General features: G+C 37.7%; 1 protein-coding gene across 1 annotated transcript in view; it reads left to right on the top strand.

Moving 5' to 3' along the window:
• PTPRN2 (protein tyrosine phosphatase receptor type N2) overlaps positions 1-25,923 on the top strand; it is a 633,980-nt gene that overhangs the window by 42,964 nt on the left and 565,093 nt on the right. The window contains exon 2 of the mRNA XM_038127342.1: positions 23,530-23,580. Within this exon, the coding sequence (XP_037983270.1) occupies positions 23,530-23,580 (51 nt within the window). The remainder of the gene's footprint in view (positions 1-23,529; positions 23,581-25,923) is intronic.

Raw genomic sequence — 25,923 nt, 5'->3', positions numbered from 1 at the left:
ACCTCCTAAAAACATTTTTGTGCTGCAAGTGGAGCCATGTACTTGTGATGAATCATGCTGCATCTGTAGTACATCCACGTCCCAATGTGTCACATCAATAGGGGATTCAAAGGGAATGACAAGTAAAAGCGAAGAGTAACAGTGTGATGGAATGTAAGTAACATTAGTGTCTCTTTTTTTTTTTTCCCATCATGCTACTGAAGAGGTCTGTGCTTTGATGTATAATACAAAAGGGCAGTAGTGGAGGGAAATGTGAAGGATGGGTGGGTGTTAGTGATGTGCAAAATAGCAAGCTTGCCTTTAAATGGCTTGGCAAGGACCTAGCTGTGAAAAAAGGCACTGCTGACAACTTGGAATCCCCCTAAGTGTTATGTCCCTTCTCCTTGAGCAGTCTTAAAATTGAAATTGTGACAGGCTTTTAGTTATGTACATCTGCCTTCTCATTATTGAAAGTAAGTTAGGAAAATTTATATTAGTTGATATAAAGAAAACCTGAAGAATTGCTTTCAGTTGGAAAATTATGTTTCCATTTATAAATAATGAAGGTCTTTAATTGACATATATATCCATTTTAAATAAAATAGAATAGCAAATAAGGAGTGTTTATTGTGATTTTGTTTTATTCTTGTTGCAACATTTACCTGGTTAATGTCTTTGGTGATGATCTCTTGCACTAGCTGGCACATGGCTTTCATTTTGCTTTAGTTAAATTCTTGTAACTTACAGCATCAGGTAGAAAATGTTTTTAAGGAATGCATGCAATTATGAGGTATTTGGTATTTTTAAAATGAAAGTACAGAACTACTCTGGTCCCCCAGTTTGTGGAATTATAATTCTGATGTAGCTAGAAATCTAATTAAACTTTTACACAGATATTTCGTTCAGGAAGTGTTCTTTGCACTTTTATCTCCAGTATGGACTAACACAATGAACCACCCGAGTGTAACTGCACACTAGCTTTGCAATAGCAACCCTTGAAGAAGTAAAGCTTAAAATTTATTGAAGAACAATGAGGGGAAAGAAGGGACTCTTAAAAATTAATTCCAAGCTCAAGGTCAGCTTGAAACAGTGCCAGGCTCTCAATCTTCTAGTGCTCTTAGCAAAAGGTATAGTCCTATAGATTAAGTGGTAAGGGCCTCTTCAGCTGCTGATGCACAGGATCTGCAGCAGTTGCAGATAATTTCTTTCTCTTAAAAAAAAAAAAAAAGTAAAGAAAAGAAAACACATCCCCCAAATGTGAAAATATCACTGCTTAGGGTTTTTCTGCATGTGCCTACATAAACAAGATAACCTGAGTTATTAAAAGTGTGAATTTAAAGAGGATTTGTTGTGCCACATTTGTTAAACACCCACACTCTGTGTGGGCATTCAGAAGTAAAGTGATGTTCTCTGAGTTCAGCTTAGCTGCTGACTTAGCTTTTTCTTCACAGTGTGGTTGAGGTTGGTGGGGAGCTCTGGAGGTCCTCGTGTCCAACCCAAAGGCTCAGGCAGGGCCTCCTCAAGCCCAGGATTGTGTCCAGTTGGCTTTTGAGTGCCTCTGACAGAGGAGATGCCCCAGTCTCTCTGGGCCACCTGTGCTGGTGCTGTTGTCCGTATTGTGAAAGTGTTTCCTGATGTTCCGGGGCAACCCCTTGTGTTTCAGTTTGTTTCCTTTGCCTCTGGTCCATCACTGGGCACCACTGAGAAGAGCCTGGCTCCATCTTTGCACTCTCCCTTCAGATATTTCTGCATAAGATCTCCCCCAAGCCTTCTCCAGGAGTATCAGTCTCAGCTGTCTCAGTTTTCCTCACAGGAGACATTCTCCAGTCCCTTAATCACTCTTGTGGCCCTTCCTTGGCTCTGTCCATGTGCAGCAGTCTGGGTGTGGTCTCGCCAGTGCTGAGCAGAGGGGAAGGGGTGATCCACTGGCAGCCCTCCTCAAACGTAGCACAGGACAACATTAACCTCCTTTGTCATATGGACCAAATCTTTTGTGGCAGCCTTTGGCACTTAAGGATGGAAAACTCCTCTTTTTAAATTGCTCCGTTTGACTCACACTCTGGGATAGTTTTTTAATTATGTACTTTAGGCCCATTTCCCCACAGCTCTCTCTCTCAATGTCTCTTCAGTGACAAAAGAATTTATTTAAGATTATATGGCCACATCTACCACTCTAGCTTTTATAAGTTTGATTTAATAAATACCTGGAAATAAAATTTACACAAATGCTAATGTATAATTAATACATATATTCTCTGAGACATGCTAGGAAGGGGCTCACTGTTACTGTATCCTTCTCTGTATCAGAATTTCTATACACTAATGGAAATTATGCCATGTTTTTCACAATATTTCCTTCATCTTTTCTGGCTTTGGGATTAGCCATCTGGTCTTTGGTCCAGTGCTGACTTCAGCCAGGTTGTGAGAACAGTAGGAGAACTGAAGCTATTGCAGTTACCTGCACTGCTGATAATTCAGTGCAATTTACCTCTCTGGCTTTCCCAGATTGGTGCTCAGTAATACAGTAGCCATGGACCCAGGAGATCTCTCAGTCTTGGATACCCTGTTATCTCTCTCAGATGACACACTGACACTCCTTCTTATGGATAAAAACTGTATAATCAAATGCAGATATTGCTGCCTAGCTTGGGATTTGAGAACAGTACAGCTACATGCTAACAAAGTGCACAGGTTGGGGTAATTTATCAGAATTCCAGTACACAAAGAACCCATAAAGACATTCCTAACAAAGTATGATGGTGGTGTTAAATGACACATGGCAAACATGCCCCTACATACTTTTTTCCTAGAGGAAAAGATGTGTGCAGCCAGAGGCATTGCCACCTGGTAATTTAAGAACTTGCTAGGCTGAGTGGTGAAGTTTTACTTAGGGTGTAAATATTTTAAATAGCCTTGGATTCATTAAGCATTTTCTTCCTCTGGCAGAGCAGAGAACTTATCTCTTTATATATTTATATAGTAATTTTTCCTCTTGGCATGAAAAAGTAGTTGAATCTCTGGTACCTAATTTCATGCACAATAGAAAATTATATGGATTAATTGAATCAAGATGAGCTTTACACATATTGTTTACAAAGAAATTTACATTGCAATTTTTTCTTTCAAAAGTCTCCTTTTGTGTTAGGATGACTGGGAAATGTAGTGTAAATTCAGTTTAAGACAGAAGTCTATGGTAGGACTCTTCCTGACTTGTATCCATACTATGTGTATTATTTATCATCCTCAGTGTTCTGTTTCTGCTATTCTTAGCATGTGGCTTTGTTTCATTCAAGCAGTATATTGACTGTGAGAACTGGTTAGGAGCAAACTGTACAAGGCAATGAAAATCTCTTTTAATTTTCATTTTAGAAGTTCATGAGGAAAATTATAAGGTGCAAGCAATAGCAATACAAAATTGCTTGCATTTTGGTTATGTATTAATGAAGAAAAGAATTACTAGAAATAAAGGTTCAGGTAAAAATCTTCCATTTTCCTGTTGTGTGTTTATGTCAGTTTGCACAGATGATGTGTGCCATAAAATGCAAGCAGTGTGCAGGAAAGTCTGGAGGTAATACAGCTGCAAGACAGAGACAAGATTTCAATGAAATTTTTCACCTGATACTAAAATGAGTTTTGAATATTTTTTTTCTTCACTGAGAAATAAAAGCAAAGTAACTTTTAAAGCATTTCTTAAAAATCATAAAAATCTGCTGTAGTACTTAGGCTTCTTACAGATTGGCAGTTTGATTCTTGGTTTCAAATTCCTGGGTGCTTATCCTTCTTCCCAAACCAGTGAATAATACTCCTGCTTTGATGTAGAACTCCTCCAGACTACTCTTTTTGGATTGGCTAATTTTTACTTTTGTACAAACTTTTCTGCTTTGCTTCTGGTCACTTGTGCAGAGTTATTACAGGGAAGGTAAACGTGAAGGGTTTGAGTCCTGCTTGTTCTGTAGAGCAGGGTTCTCCCGGGGTCTGTTTTGTTTCCTGTGTTATGGCTGTCACCTTCAGTTTGCTCATGCTGTGCTTTCTGTTCCATTTCTTGTTTGGCCAGTGTCAGGAGCTTGGGCTTGTTACCCTGGTGGGGATCCATGCTGCTGATTAATAGCATAAGTGGCTAAAAATAGATGGAGTTCAAGCAGGAGACGTTTGCTGATAATAAAATGTTCTGCCTTTCATCCAGGGTTCTCAAATGTGATTCTAATCAGGTGATGGAATGGCCACTACTGCTCACAAAATGAAGGAACTGATGTATAATTTTTTAAAGTCATCCTCTGCAGAATGGAAACTTCTTTTGAGCAAAACAGAAGGCACAAGCATGTTAATCAGTTTAAATGTTATCTACAGTTGTTTTTTTTTTTGCCATGGATGAGAGGCTTCTGCTGAGGGAGGCTGTTGAGAGTGTTGTGAAGAGCATGTGACAAATATATTTTATCCCTTTTCAAAGTGGGAGTCTTGTGTCCTTGTTTAACTGAATATAATAGGTTGTGCTTGAATTTGAAATTCTGAAATCTATATAGCAATCATAGGTGTAATGAAGATGCCAGTCGTTATTTTATTGCTTAGCTGGAAATGCACCTTCAAACCTTCAAGTACTTTTTTTTTCCCCTCAACCTGTACATAAGTTGTAATTATTCTTGCAGTGAACTTTAATTATGGTTGTTATTGTCACATGGAAAGCTGAATACAAGCAATTTCAGGCAACTCTCATACCCCTTGACATTTTTCATCAGTATTGCTACAGTTGGGTTCTCTGTGCTCTTTTATCAAGGATAAATATCAAGGATAAATTTATCAAGAATAAATTGTCTTTCCACAAAGTGATAGACCTGTAGTGCACAATTGTAAACACTAGAAGTTATGCTTTATGTTATAAACATTAGAAGTTATACTCTACTGGAAGTATTAATTAATCCTCAGGTGTATTGAAAAAATTCTACTCACCTAAAACTTGAGAAGCAATGCAGAAGAAAAGTGAGCACTTTTACTGGAGAGCTGATGACACAGGTTATTTGGGGAGTATAAAAGGTGTGTTCTTCATCTCTTTTGTCACATGCTAATACATTTCCAAAAGTTTCATCTCTAGAACTTAAACTAAAAATTTTGTTCTTTCAAGAAGATTCATCAGCTTGGAAAAACTGAACTGGCAAGTTCTTTGATATGCTTAAATTAGAAGTATGGTATGTTTGCCCACTGGAAAGAAAAAGCCAGAAATTTTACAATCATTCAAAGAAAAGTAAAACTTGGTGTTGTTTTGTGTTTTTTTTTACATACTCAACTTGAAAATATTGTTTATGCATAAAGTCGGAAAATATCATTAGCATGAAAAATGCTGCTGGTTGGATATAACCTATACATGTTTGCATTACTTTCCTCATTTGAGCACAAAATTCCTACTGTACCTAAATCTCCTTGGCATTTAGATCCCAGAAGTCTGCCTTTGAATTAACTGAACGTAAAAATTGTTCAAAGTTAGAAAGATGAATACACTGAAACCTGACTTCCAGCCTAGCCAAAATTCTAGTATTTGGTTCTTTTATACCTCAGAACTTATGACTGAAGAATAAGAAAATAATAAATTCATTTTACTGATGAAGTAATTGGAGTGTAGTGAAGATGGGCATGCTTTCTGGTGTGTAAAACAGTTCTTCTTCTCTCATGGCTTAAAAAAATTTCTGACTATTTTATGGTGGAAAGAGAATGTACTGAGAAAGTAAGAGAAAAACAGAGAAGAATTTTGATCTAATAGGGTTGTATCAGATATTGGGAACCAGAAGGCCTAATGCATTAAAATAGAATTAAAAAGCAGCCAGTACTCCTGTATTAAAAAAAAAAACAAACAACAAAAACCAAACAACCAAAACCAAAAACTTTTCCAAGTGTCAGGCTAGACACTTTTCTGTTCTGTTGGAGTATTTTATGCCATCTGTCTAGACTGTAAGATCTTTAAGGCAAAATGAGATACACAAGTGGCACATGGACCACTGCTAGGACTGTTAATTGCTTAGTTTTCACAACATCTGGCACACATTATATGACACATTTTCTTCTGCCTGTTAAGAGCAGATAATATTTATTTACCTGCCTGTCACTAGGGCTTTGAAGAGTCTTATGGAAACCAAAGGAATAAATGAGCCCTGGAGGTGAATTGAAGCTTTTCAGACACCACAGTCCAGACACAGCCTCTAACTCTAGGTTTTTAAGCAGTGTTTTGCCTCTCACTGGAACAGTTTTCTGATGCTCTCTCCCTGAACATCTGTTGATGGCCACTTTCATAGCCAGAATCCAGGTCCAGACAGAACTCCCCTGTTGCAAATGGCCAGCCTGATGTTCTTAAAATTTGCACGCTGCTGTGGGACCCATTAAGTTTCATGGTGGTGGTTTTATTGTGCCATCAGTGCCACCTCAGTTGACTGAATGGCAACAGTCATAAAAAGGGAAGAAAAACATTTTATCTTCTGTTGCCTGTGTTTCCTTCTACTGAGCTGAGGAGATATAAAAGGGCACTTGGAGTATCAGAATTGAAAAGGTCTCAGCTGGAAATGGTTGACAGTATTGCCTCCAACAGAACAGGAGAACGGGAAATAAAATGGGACCAAAAAGTTCACTGTGCAGGAATAGCACAAACAGGGTTAAGCTTGAACTGGGTCACATAACAGGAATTTATTCTTTTTTTTCCCCCCTTTCCCATTATTTCTTCTGGCTTTGAACCATTTCTTTTAAAAATGAGACCTCTTCAGTTAGTCATCATAAATTAGTCATCCGCCAGTGTTTGAGATATTGGCCCCAAGTGAACTAGGCTGGTGTAGTAAAGTAGAATTTCAGCTCCTGTGTAGCCTTTCTTTGTGAACAGGGCAAATGAGCTCCGATGTGGTCTCTGTTTCTTTGTGCTTGGATTCCAGCTGCTGTGACTGGTTATGGAGGGCTCCTGCATGGCTGATCTCTATTAGGACCTCCCTGCAGAAAGGAACCTGCTGGTGCTGTGCTTACATCTCTCTGACTGCAGGAAACATCCAGATTCTATCTAGCCATATTTATCTGCATGAAGCTGCAGAAGCTAAAAGTCATCCCACGGTGTTTTAGCATATGCTGAAAAATGAAATTCTGTCAAACTCCTACAGTACTTGAAATAGACTTGAAATAGCCTTACAGTTTTGCTCCTTTACACTTTTTCTGTAGGGATCATTCAGGGATTCAGATGCAGCGGGGCACAGAAATAGAGAATGAATCTCTCACTTTTCGAAATGAAAATTAACCTTCTGAACTAAGATGGCCTTGGATAACTAGAATCCCAGTTTCATGCCTGCTTTGTGTGTTACACAGAAACTGCAGAATGAATAATTCAATAAGTGATACCCAAGTTTATAATTTGAAAAGCGAAATGTCTGGAAATTTTCCATGAATGAGATCTTTGTCATTTTTTAAGCCCGATTGCTACCAGCATAGATAGTTGTCATTTTCTGAGCTTGATTGCTACCAGCATAGATGATGGTCTAAAAATATGCTATAACTGTTGTTCATACCTATTCATTGTAGCCAACAAGGAAATTTCATGTTTTGATCAGCAGTATATGTCTGCAAAATAACGTTCTTGGTTCCAGTCGCAACAAGTAGGAATTTGCCATTAATTTTAAGGTGGCTGAATTTCATTGCTCTGTGTACAGTTAAAACAACTTTATAGATGGGAGAAGTATTGAACATCAATGCCTTATCATGCACAATTATGAAGCCATCCAACCGGATTTTAGGGTCCTGCTTGAATGCTGCAGTTTCATTAATTTTCCTGTTGTGTGTGTGTGTGTTTGTGCGTGCTTGGTGAGAGTCTTCTCCACAGACTGGTTTATTACCCCATGATTTTACAATGACTAAGTAGTGATTCAAGGAAGATTGAAATGTTAATTTCCTTTGTTCTCCTATTCTTTAAGAGGCCAGCATAGGTAGGGTGAACACCACTGAAATAATTTTGATTCTAATATTAACTGCACAGGTACAGAATGAGATTCTACCTTCTCATTGAGTTGAAAGAAGAAAAACCCCCAAGCTAAGGTTTCTAAATCATCATCTTACACCCACAGATGATAATTTTCAAGTGGCAGATGATTATTTCTGGAATCAAGAATCTTACTTACTTCCTGATGTGTCATTTTTTTAAAATTTTTCTAATTTGTCTTTAAATATGTTTAGGTATAGATATCACACATAATAAAAAAATATAGTCTCAAATGCCTAGGCTAGAGGTAAACCTGTGAGGAATGTTCTGGATTTTTTCATGTGTGCGATGATTATTTAAAACCATTCTTTTCTGTATCCAGGATGATTTTTAGGCTGCAGCTGTCTTGCTGAATATTCATTATGAAATGCTTGTATTTAAAAATAAACACATTAGTTTTGTTTCTATCACACCAACTTGTCTTTCAATATGTGCCAGTGACCTGGCATCGTGACTGCATCTCTGAGCCTTAGGTCTCCATGGAAAATCTTCATATTATAAATGTCTTTTTTTTTTTTTTTTTTTTTGGTAAAAATATCGAACAATATACAGATAATGACGAGTATTTTTAGGAATGGAGCCTAAAAAATATAATACAAAGTTATTTAGCTGTTTTCTACCTTCTCCTTTAAAAGCCCATGTGGAACTACTCTGTCTTGTCCTAGGCCCCCATCTCTACCATCATACTTTCAGGATAAACTGTCTGCTTTCCAGCTTGGAATTATTTCTGATTCACAGAGTTGCTCATTTAATAACAGAAGGCGTTCTGTGTGACTAGAGTGAAATATAGGGAAGGGGAAGAACATTTCTCCTTTTTCAAGTAGAAAGAAAGGTTAATTCACTTTTGTATTCCTAATTTAGCTGAGGAACAGCATCTCTTCTATAATGCAGCAGAAGCATTTTCCCTGACTGCTTTAACTCCTGTTCCTGTCCTGAACGTTTAGGAACCAAACTTCTTATTTCAAAAATCAGTGAAGGCCTGTCAGTGCCTGTACCAGGAACAAGATACTCCCTTGGTGACTGTTCCATTCTATATTGTCGAAATATGACCACCTGCAACACTGGAAAACGAGGCACAGAGGAGCAGGCAAGCCCAGGTTACAATGCCCACAGAGCTGGTATCAGGCAGAGACATTCAGCAAACCTTGAAACCCCATGAAGCACTTCAGTACAATGTACAGGGCCTCCTTTTTTGATTCTTCCTTCCTCTTGAGTCCTTGTACTGCCCAAATCTGTATTTTTCAAAAGTATTCAAATGATTGAGTCTTGACAAAATTACCAGTTTTGAAGAGGTAGGCTTTTGGTTTTCTGACATCTTAAGGAACACAGTAGGGAGGTCTTGTCTCAGGTAACTGCAAGATCACTACGAAAAACCTGCAAGACAAGTTGAAAAAACCAGCAATTTTATGGCATGGCCCACTTAGATTATTTTAGAAAAGAAGTCTGGGTTCGGTTGCCTGACAAAGAGCACCTTGAGTTGTTTCAGGTGCCGTGGGTATTCTGCCTAATGTCTCTGACACTCCAGAAAGGACTGAGTCTCCTACCAGATCTCTCAGTGCTGTGTGGGTATCTCAGTCTGTGATATCTCAGATGGCAGTAGAGGAAAATGTTTTGACTACAAATTCCAACCCCATTTTATTGCAGTACTAGCAGTAATAACAATAATCATGAATATGTTTTTAATACATAGATCCTATAGACATGCTTAATATATTTGTATCCATGCAGGTATAATACAGATATAAGTACCTGTAGTTTGCAAAGACAAGCTCTGATACGGAGTTTTGCAGAGTGCTTGGCACTGACTGAAGGTGGGAGAACAGAGGTGCAGCAGTTAGTGAGATTAGCAATCCTCTTTGATGTGTAATTGCAGCTGTGTGGTTCGTGCTTTTGTGCGCCGTGCCTCCCGCTGGGGCAGGCGCTGCACACTCAGGAGCTTTGCAAGAGAAAACATAATGTACTTTATTATTCTCGCAGAACGGGGAGGGAGAAACCAAGCAAAAATAACAAGAAACAAAAGCAAAGTACTTTTAGCTTCCCTTCATCATAAAGGAAAGAAAGAACACAGCAGGAAAATAGCTTCCATATTTTTAGGCATTTGTGAGTCACCCTAAATCTCTTAGGATATTTTAGTAAAAATGATATTAAAAAAGCTCCTATGAAGTAATGAACTCGTAAGTTTTTCTGTGTGACATATTTCAGTTGCTTTTTAAATGTTTCTTTCTAACTTCTTCAGGGTAAAGAATCGGTTACCCACCTGGGATTGCAAATGTTGTGAAGTGAGCTATGTGGATTGTGAGAGGAAAGAAGACTGGGTAATCTTTTCTGAGGCTGGCTGTGTCATTCTGTGGTTCTACACTGGACTGTCAGTAGTAGCAATAAAGGTGTTCACACCTCTGGGAAAGTAGGGGCTGGTGGCATAATTCATGGCCTAAGGGCACTGTCCTGCCCATAGGGACCTTTTTGGCAACTGTAGGGTCAGGGCTTGGGCAGGTGTGGTGGAGATAGAGAACGGGTTAGAATAAACTCAGTGTTGTCAAAAAATGACAAGGGAATTGCATCCTTAGAGAAGGTTTTACCAATAATGCAGGTAAAAGTTTGGAAGACCTGGAATGATAAAAGTCTCTAGTACCCTGCTATCTTTTGAAAGCTTGTGGACACTTTCATATCCATTCTAGAATTAAAGTATTACAACTAAAAGCAGCACTAACTGAGCAGTAATTATCTTTTATATGTGCTTTACCTTTAATCCAGAATGACATAAATTGTGTGTTATTACATCATCAGATGTCAATGTGCAGAGCTGCTGAGTGTAAGGAGAGTGAGGATTTTCTTAGAGGTGGGGAGGATACAGGTATGTCCACATCCTGTCAGCCATGAGCAGCTCTCTCTGCCTTCCTCACAGTTGCTCCCTGTCCTCATATTCTGTTTAAATTGGGAAGTTGAATAGCTGGGTAACTCTGATGTAAGACTGCAGCAGACTTGGGCCACTTGAGGACTGTTTTTCATCGAACCTACATGTTAACTTAATATTTTTAGTTATGTAAAATTGCTGAAAATTGTGGCAATTACTCAAGAAATGGCACAAAAGGTTTTTTTGATTTTGTTGTTCTGCCATCACATGAATAGCCAAAGGCAAGTTGAATTGATAGCCAAAAAGTCTTAGCTGTAAAAACCCTCAGTCTCTCCTGAATCAAATTTTAGCCAGGAGTCTGCCAATGCACGTTTTTCCACAGCAGAATAACAATACAGCTCATCTTCCGTGAGCAACATTTCTCCCCCTTGTAGCCCTCTGTAAAAATGTTCCAGGAAGTTGTACAAAAGGAAGAGAACTGTAGATACAGAGATTCTTGTTCTGGTCCTTGACCTGATACTCTCCAACTGCCTGCAGGAAACTGAAGGCACCTTCTCAAAATAGGCTAGTGGTTGATATGAATCTGATAGTAAAGTTTTATTTTTTAACAAACCTAAAGGAAGAGAAGTAGCTGAGTATTGTTTCCTTGTACAAAGTAGTGTGTTATAACACATCACATTTTGCTTTTTTTGACATACCATTAATGAAACAATTTCAGGTCTTTCAGGCATTCTTGTCAAGGTTCCATGTTGGTTTGAAAGAATACTTCAAATGAAGTTGCACATTAAGAAAAATTAATTTACTCATCTGGGCATAATTTTAATATTCTTGTGCCTTTAGTCTGCTGCATGATATATAGGTTGTAGAATAGAGAATAAAGGTCACAAAGCTTTGGATTTTTAGGGTGATTTATTTGTTGCTTTTTTTGGTGTGTGTTTTTTTAAGGTCTTATAATTAGGATATTTTGTAAACACTGCATTGATGTAGAAAGCATTGCATACACATTGTTCCTTGCTTTCTGTAGAGTATTGGATTCAGAAACAACACAAAATTAGATTTGTAATATATTCACCAAATAGAAAGTCTCCAAGTATAGTTTTAAACATTATTTTTTTAATGTTTTGGCTGAAGTTCAAATCCTGAAGGAAAAAAATATTTTTTGAATAATACTGGTTAATTAGAATAGTTTAAGAATTTTTAAGAGGGCTCCCATATGAGGTGCCAGACTGATTCTAAACCTTGCTGAATATCATGTCTCAGAGACTTATGCAAATGCTGGTCAACTGCAGACTGAAGACTCATGTGTGGAACTTCATGAAATATTAACATCAAGAATTTTTTGGAGGAAAAAGTAAAATCAAGTCTTTAATTAATGAATCTTTGGAATCAACTTGCAAAACTATCAATGGGATTATTGTAAAACAACTTCTGTTCTTAGGATTCCTTCAAGAAATGAGACAGTCCCCTTCATCTAAATTCTCAGAAATCCCAAGACAGCGTCCTGTAAAGTCAGTGTAAGATGCTAGCAGGGAAATGCACGGCTGTTCTTATCTCTGCCACTGGCTTATCTCTACACCTTGGACTTCTTATCATTTTTAACACATCATGCATTACAGACATTTCTGTGGAGATTATTCTCCTGCACTTCCTTTCTCAGACCCTTTTATTTTCTCCCATTTCCTCTTGTAGATTTTTCTTCTTCAGTTGTTGCACAGTGAAGTGTTCACTATTACCTTTGTTCTTCCTCCGGTATTTTCTTCTGAGTTTTACTGTTTCCAATTTTCTAAGTTTCCTCAACCCCCTTGATTCTCTATATTTCCATACAGGGAAGAAAAAAGAAAACCCCAACAAAACAAAACAAAACAAAACCCAAAAAAACCCACTCCTCTGAAATGGGGTTTTTATGTTGGTAATTCCTTTATGAATTAATAGGTCCCATTCTTTTTTTTTTCATTGTGTATGCTCTAGGCTAATTACTGTTACTGGGGAGAGGCTGGATTCAGCAGACAGAACCAGCTCTGGAGTTCAGAGCAGCTTGGCGGAGCAGTGGAGGAAGCTGGGAGGAAGTTCCTGATTGGTGAATAGTGATGTGAAAATCCCCATTCCTCTCTCTTTTCCATTATGTGCCTCCTACCTGGTAACTCTCAGTAGCAAAGAATATCCAGGAGAGGATAGGGAATGAGCGCAGAGAAGTCTGTAAAATGGAAATAAAGTTTACAAAGGAAAAACAGCAAAGAAAAAAAAACAAACTTAAAGAGAAAGAAAAAATAGGCATTTGGACCCTAATTCCCTGCTCAGATGTTTCAATTCCATCAAAATCAACAGGCATTGGAGGCTAAGTAAATGAGAGCTGGTGTCTCTATGGCTACAGTGTAGCAAAGGCTTTTGTCTACTCTTAATGGGGAAAAGCACCTATATAAACTCCTGCCAGCATCCAGCCTTCAGATTTTTTTTCCTTCATAAATGCATTTGCTTAAGTTTCTCCTTGGTGGTTAAAGGAGTGCAACAGATGAACTTCTAGAATCTGAGAGGTCTGGTCTTCTAATGATATTTTTTCTTTTTTCCAGACAGAGAAAAATAGTCTTTTCTGTACTTTTTAGGAAGGAAACAGAAGATGAATTCTGATGCTACTCAGCATGAACAGTATTTGTCATATTTCAGAATCATCTCTAATTTTCTTGGCTTCCTCCCCAAATTGCTTTAATCATTAGGCTTTTTCTTAACTACATCTCTGATGTGTGTCATTATTGTGCCTGCCTCTCAACAACTAGCCTAGGGAAAAAAACATCTCACTGGTCTCACAGAGTAGGCAGAGCTGCTTCACAGACACAACAGCAGGATGTATTCTAGGACAGCTGGCTCTACTGCCAGCCTCAGAAACATCAGGGTGAGTCAGGAGTAATTAGAGCTCAATTACTGGTCAAAATCAAGACCATTCACTCTCAGTTCTTTCAAATAGGTGCAATTTCACAAAAGTAAGTAGAAGCAGATCATTTTACTCTGTGATAAATTTAAATATCTGTCTGCAATGGGTTTTGAATCAATACAGATTAGATTTAATTCTTTATCAGCATAGCAAAGCATTGTCCTAATTCTGTCCCTCGTCATCGTGATGCCCATGTAGGTGGTTACAAACACAACAGCCCAACAGGACTTGAACAAAGCCACAAGGTGCTGCACATGGATTGTTTGTCAAGAGATAATTTGTATTGATAGGGACAGCTGAGTTCTTGGAAGCTTTAAAAAATATCTAGTAGATAAGCTTTTATGATTTTTTTTTTTCCTGTGGAAAGGGAGTTTTGGGCATCTTAGCAAGAACTGTTAACTTTGATGTGCTACCAATATCCCTGTGTGACCTGTTTCTCATAACTCTGTTCCATCCTAGAGGAGGCTGCAGCTTCATTCGCAATTCAAATTCCCAGAACAAATTGTAGAGATAAATCTTGATGTCACAGTCCATTGAATTTTACCTAATATTATTATTTTTCCCTCAAGAACTCCAAGAAACTATGAATTTCTTCATTGACTTTCATTATGTTTCTCCAGTACATGAATAATTAATGTGGATTACTCTGGACTGTTTAAACTCTTTATTAAAGAAATTACCAAGTGTATATAATAATGTCTCTTCCATTAGATGAACACAGGTGATTTCAACACTCTAAATTAACATTATAATGTGATTCAGAAACGCATGATAAAGGCATGAAGCTGTTTTTCCAAACAGCAATTTTTACAGTTTTCTACATCTATCAGACCTCCAGATGGCTACAGAGATTTAGACCAGTGTTTGGGTCCTGCCTTACTTTTTTGGAACTCTTCTGTAAGTGTAGCTCCCACATCCATGGGTGCTGTTGTTCAGATTAGAATTACTTCCCTGCAATAAATGACTCTGAACTAGCCCCTTGCACTTCAGACTTGGAGTTATGTGTTTCTTTTCTCCTTCCAAGTTGTTTTCTCCAAGTCTACGTTGTAATTTTAACTAGAAATTGTAACCCAGCTCAAATTAACAGAAGTAGAGATGAAGCAAAAAAGAGAGGGTTTTTTTAAAACGTCTGGGGAAGGAAAATAGAGGGGATCCTATGTGACAAGCACTTGGTCATACTGCAGCTCTTGGTACAGGCATCTTTGGTTGAAAGATGCTGTACTGTTTTCTAAGTAAAACAGAACATAAAAGCCAGTAATAGCAGAGAGGTTCTCTGCAAAAAATGGCTTCTGCCTTTGAAATCTGCTTAAGATATTGTTAGGAGAGAAAAATTACCCCTAAATATTGGGTAATTGCTTAGTTTTAGAGGCTGTATAAGTGGATGAGAATTGCTGTAAATTCTGGTTATGTTTTTTTAAGCACCAAGAAGATACTCATTAAGAATGTCTGCCAAATAATGAAAAGAAAATGTTGGCACTTGTTAGAGGGAAATGATAAACATGTCTCTTTTCCTTCCTTCGATTATGGAAATAATGGGAGTTTTCCCAAAACAGAAGACACAACTTTAAAGAACCATTAAAAAAAACCCAAAAACCTCGGTCACTGAATCTGACTCTTGAAGACTGAGTACTTTCAGAGAATGGGATATAAATTCCTTAACCATGTAAGTGTTTTGGATATTTTTCCTGAAAGAGTTATCTTCCAGTGCACATAACCCCCAGACAGAGTTCCTGTTTCCTCTAGCTAATGGTTCATTACTTCTTTGACCCAGCTTGTCTTAACCCTCACTGTGGAAGACATCTAGAATTATGTTATAATTAGGATTCAGAATTCACTCCTGTACTGCAATTTTCTAAAACAAGTATGCTGGAGTAGACTGGCAGTTAGTGATGGGCAAAATGAGGTTGATAGATATAATGATGGCAGCAGTTCCTTCACAGAATAAATATCACAGAGGCCTCTGCAGTGCAATGCTTGCTGGCTTGTGTGCAATGGTATTGAGGAAGGCAGTGCTGGTAATGTCACACTCGGCTGGATGTAAGCTTCAGTGCTATGTCTTTTGGCTATGGATAATACCAGAAGGTTTTGCTGCCAGCAGATTTTGTGGGCAGGGATATTGTACAGGCAGTGGCAGGTAAAAAATCAGACTGCTTGTTGATGTATTTAAACAGTGAAGTGGAATTTAGTCTCGATGGTGTTCAGCTTTCAGACTCTCTGCCAGGCACAAAAGAAAGTTTTGCTTAGTTGCAGTTAGGATTTCAGTGGGCATTGGGCGATTTCAGTTCCTGCCCAGAAATGAATTTAATTTTAGTAACTGGTGACCAGAAGGTGTTTAATTGCAGTTACTGAAGGCCTGCTCTGACCTTTATTATGTCTACAGTTTGTGAGTACTCCAATTAACAATTTTTAGTTTTGAAGGAACGGATCCTACATTTTGTATTGTAAAGATGCTGTTTTTCCCCAATATGGGACACCAAAATGGCAAAAATCTTTTGTTTGGGGCTGTGTTACTTGAGTAAATCACATTTGACCCCTTCTGTCACAATTAAGGGTAAAAGATTTCAGTCATGATTGTAAGAGGTAATATTTGCAATGTTTTAAAATTATCTTCTATTTATTCTACAATAATGGATTAATCTCCTTTTTTTCAATATAAATTGAGAGCACGTTAGTGTTCAGTATAATTAAGTATTAGTGGAGCTACTTGTTTGGCAGATTATATCTGTGCTCCCCATTTTCCTTTGAGTGAATGGTGGTCTTGCTAAAGAAACAGAGTTAGAGAATGTAGCAGTGAGAGAATTTTAATTTTTCAGAGGTAGTAATGCAAGTTCTTTTAATGTTTACTGTGAAAAAATGACAAAATGGCTCATCAAATGGTGAATGAGCTACTTTTTGAGTGCTGGGCAAATGCAAATGCTGTTCTAAAGCTTTCTTAGTGATGGACTTTCAGTGTCTCTTCTCTTCATGACCTGTTATTACTGCTCACATCTTCAATTATTCTTAGTAGTGACCTTTTCTCAGTGCTCCCCAGAAGAAAAGCCCTACATCATTGCAATCATGGCATTAGTAATCAGATAAGCTAATAGTATTCTCACCACAAAGCAATTCCTTTCTTTAGTGGTGAACATGCTCAGACTACTTACGTGCAGAGGAAAAGATCTACTTTTTTCCTCTAAATGTAGAAAGGACAAAGTACAGATTTACATAGTGAGAAATAATAATAATAATAATAATAATAATAATAATAATAATAATAATAATAATAATAAATAATATTAATAATAATAATAGTATCCACCACAGCATGTCTGTGCTATGTTGCCTACTTCATGCACCAATCCATACATGTTGAAGGGCAAGTGATATAAAGGAGGTAACGGGGGTACTACTATGTAATGTCATTGAGGCTTCAGGGGCAAGTCTTGGCTGCAAGTTTAGTACTGAAATCTTTCCTAAATGAATGAAAATTCTATTCTGCGATGAATTATTCTGACTAGAGTAATATTTCAATATACAAATCAGTGTGTATGAAAAATGATTGAAAGGAGGGGTAAATCTGAGATGAGGAAGTGTTAGCACCATATGGTAACACTTATGGGAAATCTTGCCTTACTTTACTTTGGAAACTTTTCATGTAAAAGATCGTACAGTTAACCACTGGCAGGGATTTCTTTTGTCATCTTCATGACTGTTAATTTGGATTAGAGTAAAGCCTGGATTCTTCACCAGGGATGAATGCTCCTTTGTATGAAGCTTTGTACATGCACATAATTAAAAAAAGAAAGGAAAAAAATCCTTATCTCAAGAGTTTGCAGTATTACAAAAACATCAGGCACATATTGCATTCAAAAAACACAAAAGGTGGAGTGAAGAAAGAAGATCAAAGCTCAGTGTATTTTATGCTGACAAATGTTTTTCTCAATTTCCCTCTTGGGAGAAAGTCCCCCTTTAGTACTATGTGCAACTTTAATATTATTCTTGACCACATTGATTTACTGTTCTTTCATCACTTAACTATTTTCCAACCAGTTGTTGATAAACCACCATAGGTTCTGAGGGCTTGATAAAATCTCTTTTCCAGTGTAAAACATTCTGGATATCCTGAGAACCTGAGGAGACACCAGAATGTAACTGACCCTACACCTGCTCTGAAGAGCTCTGAATTCAGGTAGCAAGACAGAGCAAATTCTGCCCTTCTTTTACCTCCTGTCTCTTAGCTGTCTCTCAGTCACACTCTGGAAGGGAGGTGGATGGGGAATGGCTGAATGTGCTGGAAGGGAAGTGGAGGGCTGTGGCATTCACATTCTCTGAAAAAATTCCTTCACCCAGGATTTTTCTCCTGGGAAGCTGAGAGGCCTCAGAGAAAAGGAGAACAATTCTTACCTCATGTGCTTCTCCTGTGTTGTGCTCGTCCAGAATGTGTTTGGAAATTGTTTACCCACAGGAGATTGTTTCATTGGACTCTGCTGTGAGTTGTTTTGACTCCTTGGCCAATTGGGGACAAGCTGTGTTGGGACTCTGCAAAGAGTCACGAGTTTTCATTATTATCTTAGCTTTCTATAAGTATCTTTTCTGTATTCTTCAGTATAGTATAGTATAGTATAGTATTCTTTAATATAATATAGTACTATAAAATAATAAATTAGCCCTCTGAGAACATGGAGACAGATGCATCGTTTTCCTTCCTTTGTCAGGGCACCCTGATTTTACAATAGAGGGCACCTGTGGGCATGGGTGGACAGGGCTGCCAGAAATTGCCAGCAGTCAATACTGATCAGGTGACAGAGCTGCTCACCTGCAGGAGTGAAAGGAGGGGGCACAGGTAGTGGGGGCAGTGCCTGGGAATGGCATACATGTGTTTGGGAGGGTCAGGGAGGGGCAGCTGCATCCTGGTGGTGAGACGATGTTTTCTTGGAGAGGAGGAGTTAAAGAAGAAATACTTCTCTGGAAGAGAATGGAGGAGTTTGGAACAGAAAAACAAGCAAGGGAGAAAGGAGGTAAGAAAGAAAATTTAAAAGGTAGGGCCAAGGAACCTCCTGTTTTTTTTTTTTTTATCATAGTGAATGTTGAAATGAAACTGAAGTAAGGAAAACAGTTAATCAGTTGATTTTTCACAGGCAATTGGTAAGTTTTGAGTGATGAATACATACTTACGTTGCATGCGCACATACCTATGTAACCCCAGGGTTTAGGAAACTGGGATGAAATTTGCTTAAAGCCTGTGATCAGCTTAAAGTACATTTTCCCCAGACATTCTTGCAATTTTGGGTAATTCTAGACTTGTTAAGCATACATGTATGGCAGACAGGTGAGGATGTGTTGAATAGATCACAGCTTTAGCAGATTGAACAAATTTATCTCTCACCTCCATTAGTGAGCAGAATATTTCTCTCTCAAACAGATGACTTCTCCCATCAGTTTTCTGCAAGAAACCTTGTTTCATTTTTCCTACCAATTTGTTCAGATTATCATTCATTATTGTTGGGCATCATCTTTTTTTTTTCAGTTAAAGCCATCACAGTTGTGTGAGTTGAGCATTTCTAAAATGTAATTATTGGACCATATTTGTTAATCCTGTTATAGGAAAATGAGCATGTGACTCACTATTTAGAGTCTTCCACAGCTGGGCCTAAAGACCCCAGGAGACATTGACCTGCCCAGGTGTTTCCTTGTTTCTTTACCCTCACCAGCAGTGATGAGTTCACCCTGCAAGGTCTCCTGACCACATCTTGCAGCCAAATGTGAAATAAACAGGTACATGTGGGGTGGAGTTTCATTCTGGACTATTAAAATGTTAAAGATTGTTGGCCTGTTTTCATTAAGGGAACATTTACTGGCTGAAATGTTCTGATGACCCAGGGGTTGTTAAGGTCTGCAGATGTGAATAGACATTAAGTGCTTCCATGAAAGTTGTAGTAAGAGAGTGAAAGAAAAATGTAGGAATCCTTCAATAACACAAAAAAATTAAAAGGTTTGTATTTTTCCGGTTTCAGAAGAAATGTAGCTGGTTTTTCCTGTCAATTTTTAAAAATATGTTTTCCTGATAATAGAATTTTTACTGTTTTTTCTAGATGATGTTCAAGTGACTTCATCTGCTGCCTTGGCTGTCCTAACCTTCAGAGGCTCCTTGTATAAAAGAAAACAAATAATATGCTCCAGTGCAATTTAAACTTTCTTATTTTTTTTTCATTAGGAAAGCAGAACTGCTGTATGATGAAGAGAAGGAGATAGTTTTATTAGTGTCTCGTGAGAAGAATAAGTTGAAAAAAAGAAACATAAACTTTTAGGTCCTGTACTTGCAGCAGTATTTTGTGATTATGTTTTGCTGCCTTTCTGAGAAACAGTACTGGAGATACAGAGGGGGAGGAAAGGGAGGCAGAGGAATTTGCGAGGCCCTGTGGAATCTCTTTGTGACTATTTAATAATGCACCATGTAAATATACTGTACATTATAGTGTACATTATATACAGTATATTAACCTGTTTTGTCACCACTGAGATGTGGAGATCATGCAAGTGTTAATAAAGAGTTGAATTTCAATGCAAGTTAGGTAAGAAAACTCCTTCAATTCTACATTTAGTAAGGCAATATATGCTGGATAATTATATGGAGAATTTGTTATTTTAGGGCTGCTGTGTGAAGTGAGATTGGGGCTTTAGTTTTGGTGTTTGAAAGTAATGTATCAACAGTTTATGTGTACTGGGGAGACTTTTTGTGGTAGGGAGATTTTTTTGATGGAAAATGCAATGTAATTTTGCTCCCAAATGGCATGAACTGAACTAAATATGTTTTGGAGATGATGCCACTTCACTCTTCAGAGCTGACCTATTACCACTATTACTAATAGTGGGTAGATAGTATTTAAAATGAAGTATTATACTTCTTAGTGTTCCAGCAAATAGCAGGAGATAAATTAGTAGCTAAATTAGCATATTGACTGGTTGGGTGAAAAATGCATAGCAATCAGCTCTAGCAATGAGTAACTTGAAACAAAATATTTTTCAAGGCATTTTGGAGGTCCTTATCTATTTTAGAGAAATCCTACATGGATATAGTTTACTATGCATTGACTTTGGTAATTTGCTCTCCAAGACATGGGTTTACAAGTCTGATTGCATCAGATTCCTTGCTGCAGTGAGCATCAAATAAACAACAGTTATTAAAGAGAAGCTAAAACATGATAATGCCAATTTTCTTTTGTGCATTTCATGGAAAATTTATTAGTTAATAAAGCAAAATCAGAGTTCTGTATAGAAGTAGAATGACTGTTGATTTCTTTGTACCTAAGCAGGCTTGTTTTGTTCATTTTGTGCTTGTTTTTGTTTATTTTGTATCTGTGTTTTTCTGCTTCTGAGAATATCAGTGTATTATTATAGGATGGCCTATCTCTGGCAGGTGGCTACAGACAGCAGGTGGTTGAAAGCGGCTCCCAGGTGCTTCAAATCAGTAGAGTCAGGTGAACCTGTCACTTTTCTAACATGCCACTCCACTAGAAATATTCCTGGCTGCAACTTCTCATCTGACACCTTTTGGATCCACAGCACTGCAGGATGGGAAATAACTACAAAACTGCCTGTCTTCTCTCCATTGCAGGACAAATTTAGTAGCATTTTGCTGGACACAGATATTTCAGGTTTCTGGTTTTAATTCTAATTTTAATTTCTCAGGAAAAAAAGAAATATGGATTTTTTTTCCTAGCCATAAAACCTTTTTTGGGAAGAGTTAACTTCAGATTTCTGGAAACAGGAACACTGATGTATACATTTCCAAGACTAGTTTATATTGGTGCTTGAAGACTTTATTTTTTTTTTTTCCTGCAAGAATGCCTTTCTAAAGGGAGCATTGTTATTCTTTTAATTAGACTCTTGTGCTGTGAGCTCTCTGTGGATGTGTTTTGGTCACTGACTCTCATTGTTCTTGTCTGATGCCCTTTATGAGTCAATGTACAGCTCAGGCATCCTCCTGCTTGGCCGGGTCAGTGGCAGGGCTGCAGTCAGGCATCTTCAGTGAGTTTTCAGACACTGTTTCAGGTCAAGTGGTCCTTACAGCAGACTTGTCTGGAGCAAAATCATCCACATCTCAAGAACATGTTACAAACCACAGTTTGTGCACTGGGGCATGGTAAAAGGATGATAGAGCTCCTTTATTCGTGTGCGTATTGTAAATCTGTGTAAGGTTATGTGTGTGTGGTCTCTGCAGGCGGGTGTGGGATGGATGTGAAGGACTCTGTTGGTTCTCCCACATGTCTCAAATTCACATAGCTGGGCTCAGACCTAGCATGTGCTGCTAAGTCCTGCTGAGACTTACAACATATTAGTTCAGGCTTAATGATGTGCTAATACAGTTATCTGCTGAAAGGCTTTTCAGAAATTCCTAAGTCACTCTATCTCACCAAAACTTTTCTTTTAGCAGGATTAGGAGCCAGGTAATTCATGGTTAGAGGATTCTGAACCTTTCAGTCCTTTTTCTAAGGACATCTTACATAATCCACTGGACTCCCTGGGTGATTAGAGGTGCTGTACTTTGTGTTTCATGGAGATAGGATTTGCTCATTTGTTTGGACCTGGTGTAGTTCCTGGCTGGTTTCTTGATGCAAGGTGTGGAAAAGTTCAATATTGTTTAATATCATAACTCTGTGTGGCCATTTATAATTAAGATATTTTCCAGGGAAATGAAAAGGCTTAATTGGGAAAATGTGTTCTTAAGGGCAGTGTTTGTGTCCAACATACAGCTTCATTACTCAGATTTGCTCCACTCCTAGCTCTTTAGTTTTGTCAGAAAATAAACTGCTGGTTGGGTGAACAAAGTGAGTGCCCTTAACAGTAGCAGGATATTTCACAGTGCCTTTGAACCTGATCCTTGTCCTGTGCCCCAGTGTGGAGTGACCAGAGCAGAGGCACATCTTGCCCACTTCCCTGCTGCCTTCACAAGTATCAGCAGGGATTCATTTTGGTTGAGGATAAAAGCAATGATCGCTATTGTCTCAATACCTGGTTGGGTGATACCGAGGGAGCAGAACAGTTTGGTGCCAAGAGAACAGAATATTTTACCCATGATGTGTACAAGTGAAAGAGCTGGGATTGGCAGCCTGGATGAAGTTTCTAGGGTGAAGAGTGGAGCTTGTGCAGTAGGGGCTCATCAAGCAGCAACCTCAGGATCAAATTTCCTATTTTAAATCAAAAGAATCCAAGGATATTTTTCATGGACCTATACTGATTTGTCAGCTGTCTGTGAGGTGTTAGAGTGTTGGAAGGGATGGCTTAATTTGGAAGCCTTTCTCCAAGGAGTTAGCACTCCTGAGTTCTTAGGCATGGTCAGTGGTTGCAGTTACTCAATCCAAGCTTAATCTGAGCAGTTTATAGACTAATTTATAGGCTTGTCTCATTGCTGTGGCAATATTGTCAGGATGCTCTTGGTTTCTCTGTGTATATTCTTGCAGTGTATTGCAGCATTACTGTGCTGTGTTATAATAATGTGCTCAAAATTAAGAGAAGATAAAGTCCCTCAAATTACTTAATGAGAGAGACATGCATGGAAAAAAAATGACCCTTCAGTAGAGAAATGAGAGGAAAAACTTCAAAGGTTATTCTGGACATAGCCAGTTAGTAAGATGAGCTGTCTAATCAGACCTGTTCTGGACTTCCTCTACTGCCCAGTTTGTAGTCCCAAGGACAACCCAACGTCTGACTTTTTCAGAGCATTTAACAGGTCTTCATTATGCACTAATTACCCACAGTTTGAAACCTGTATTAATTTTTACCTTTCTTTTGTGTCTTTAGGCTGCCTGTTTGAGGATGACCTTTGCAAGTCTTTTGAAGTCTGTGTAAATGGTAAGTCTTCCAGGTTTGGTTTGCTGGTTGGTCTGTCCTCCACTCTGTAATTGCTACATGTTGGATTCAGTAAACCAAAGACATATGTGAGTGAGAAGGAGGGGAAAAAAAAAAGTACCAGGTATGACTATTCTGGTCAGCAGTTAGGAAAAATTTAATGGATTAAAAAAATGGATTAAAAAATTTAATGGATTAAAAAATAATTCTCTCAACCCTGAGCAAAACCATTTACTTTTATGTGAAATAGATTTAAATTTAATTAAGCACACTGAAATATACTAACATTTAATTTGTCTTAACATGGGTGAAAATAACTGTTTTGTTACCTTCAGTTCCTCTTTTAAAAGGATGATGTTGAGTAATTATCAGTCTCCTCTTCTTCAAAAGATTGTTATTTTTTATAATAAGAAAGGAAGTCTCAAAGGAACACTGCAGTTGTTGATTATACTGCTTCCTTTTTCTATGATTTTACTTGAATTATACAGAAACAGCTTTCTTCTGCTGTCCTGCATAATTTATTTTCGTTAAGTCCAAAAAGCCAACACAACATATGAATGAGACTAATGGAATAGTACAAAAGATGTTTTCTAATAATAGTTGAAGATTGGAAATGTGCTATATGAAATTATTTAATTTCCAATGAAAGACAGAGGATGTTTTGAGAGAGGTCTTTGAAACAATAACTGCTATAAAATGTGTATATATGATGAAAGGAGGAAGGGAGTAGTTTTAATAGAGTCTTTTGACATAGATATATATGGCAATATGTATATCTGTAATAAGGGAGGTTATTTTTTTAAATGAAGTATTGTATACAAAATTTTTGTTTGTGACTTCATATTGTAGAGGAGAAGTTTTGTTTTCCATCAAACACAGAAACAATAATAGATCCATTAATAAATTAAGATATTAATAAGATTTAGCTAATGAACATTTAATGAAATTAGATTAAATTTCCAGTACTGTTTAACATCAGACAAATGCAAATTTATAAGACTTTTGTATTGACAATTCCCATGATTGACACCAGGAAGGGCAGTGATAGATTTGTACAGGTTGAATTTTGGTGACTATCAATATTTTCCAGTAGTTAGGCTGGAGTCTTCCCCCAGTGCAAGCAGATTTAATCAGGTTTAATCATAGGCAACTGTTATATGCAGCAGACAATGCATAGTGGGGTATTTAGCTAACAGATGATAGCAATTTCTGTACTTTAGGGGATCTCTCTGTTGAAGACTTTGCTGTTCCTATAAATGTAACTTCCTAACTTCTAGCTCTACTTGTTTTCTTAAATGAAGAGGCCGTTTGCCAAATCTCCATTTGACACTCTTTAGCATGCAGAATTAAATTAAGGAATTTGTATCTTTGAATTTGAATGGACCTTTTCTGTAGAACTACTCATGTTTTGGTATAACTAACTTAAAGAAATGTCAGTAATGAGTAAGACAGATGATCAATAATATTTTCTAATGCCTGATCTTGTTTTTAAAAAGTACTTGCAGGGATTCTTTCAAAGTCTTTAAGATAACTGTAAAATATTTCATTCTTTTGTGTCCCACTGGGCAAATGTTATCTAGAGTGTATTTTAAATGCTCTCCTTAATGCAAGTGAAGATAAACCATTCTAGAGAAAATAAACAGGATCTTTGGGAGATAGTTTTTTAGTACTTCAATGTACAATCAGAATTTTTTAAAATGTAGCAGAAAGGAAGTTGGCTTCTTGCTCCTGAGCAATCCTTCACATTTTTTCCTGCCCAAAGTGCTGCTGATTCACCTGTATCTCTGAAATTTTTCAGAAATTCTGATATATTAAAATTTTGACTGCTTTGCTGGGTTGAGAGCCCAGGAACTGAAGTTTGTGGAGGTCACTGTGCTCAGAAGCAGAGCTTACTTGGAAAGGTTTGCCTCCTTTCTTGTCACACAAGTGGGTATTTCTGAAGTACAGTGTGAAAGTGGGTAAGAAACAGCAGCTGCTTTTTGGTAGCATGTGATCTGCAGATCTGCTTCTAGCTCCTGCAGGAAGGCTGATAATTCTCATCTTTTTCTGTGCCTCCAGCAGAGGCAGAGAAAACTGACCACGTTTGCAGAAATTAAGCTAGGTTTGCCTACTGAAGACGTAAGTCACAGTATTTGCTGTCATACATCTGTCATCAGCTGTAGATTTCAAGTGTATTTCATGCATCACTTGTGAAAGCATAACCAAAACACCAATAACTGAGCTATTTCATAGTTTAAAAAAACCCTCTACTCTTTTTCCCTTCTCATTTCTTCTGAAGAGAGATTTTTACTGAAAGATTTTGATAAATTTTCCTTTCCATGAAGAAAAAAAAAATGGTGTCAAAAG

Source organism: Motacilla alba, chromosome 2 (genome assembly GCF_015832195.1).
Source record: "Motacilla alba alba isolate MOTALB_02 chromosome 2, Motacilla_alba_V1.0_pri, whole genome shotgun sequence".
NCBI classification, from domain to species: domain Eukaryota; kingdom Metazoa; phylum Chordata; class Aves; order Passeriformes; family Motacillidae; genus Motacilla; species Motacilla alba.
The sequence above is the reverse complement of the archived record's forward strand: the minus strand, read 5'-3'. Positions and strand labels throughout refer to the sequence as shown.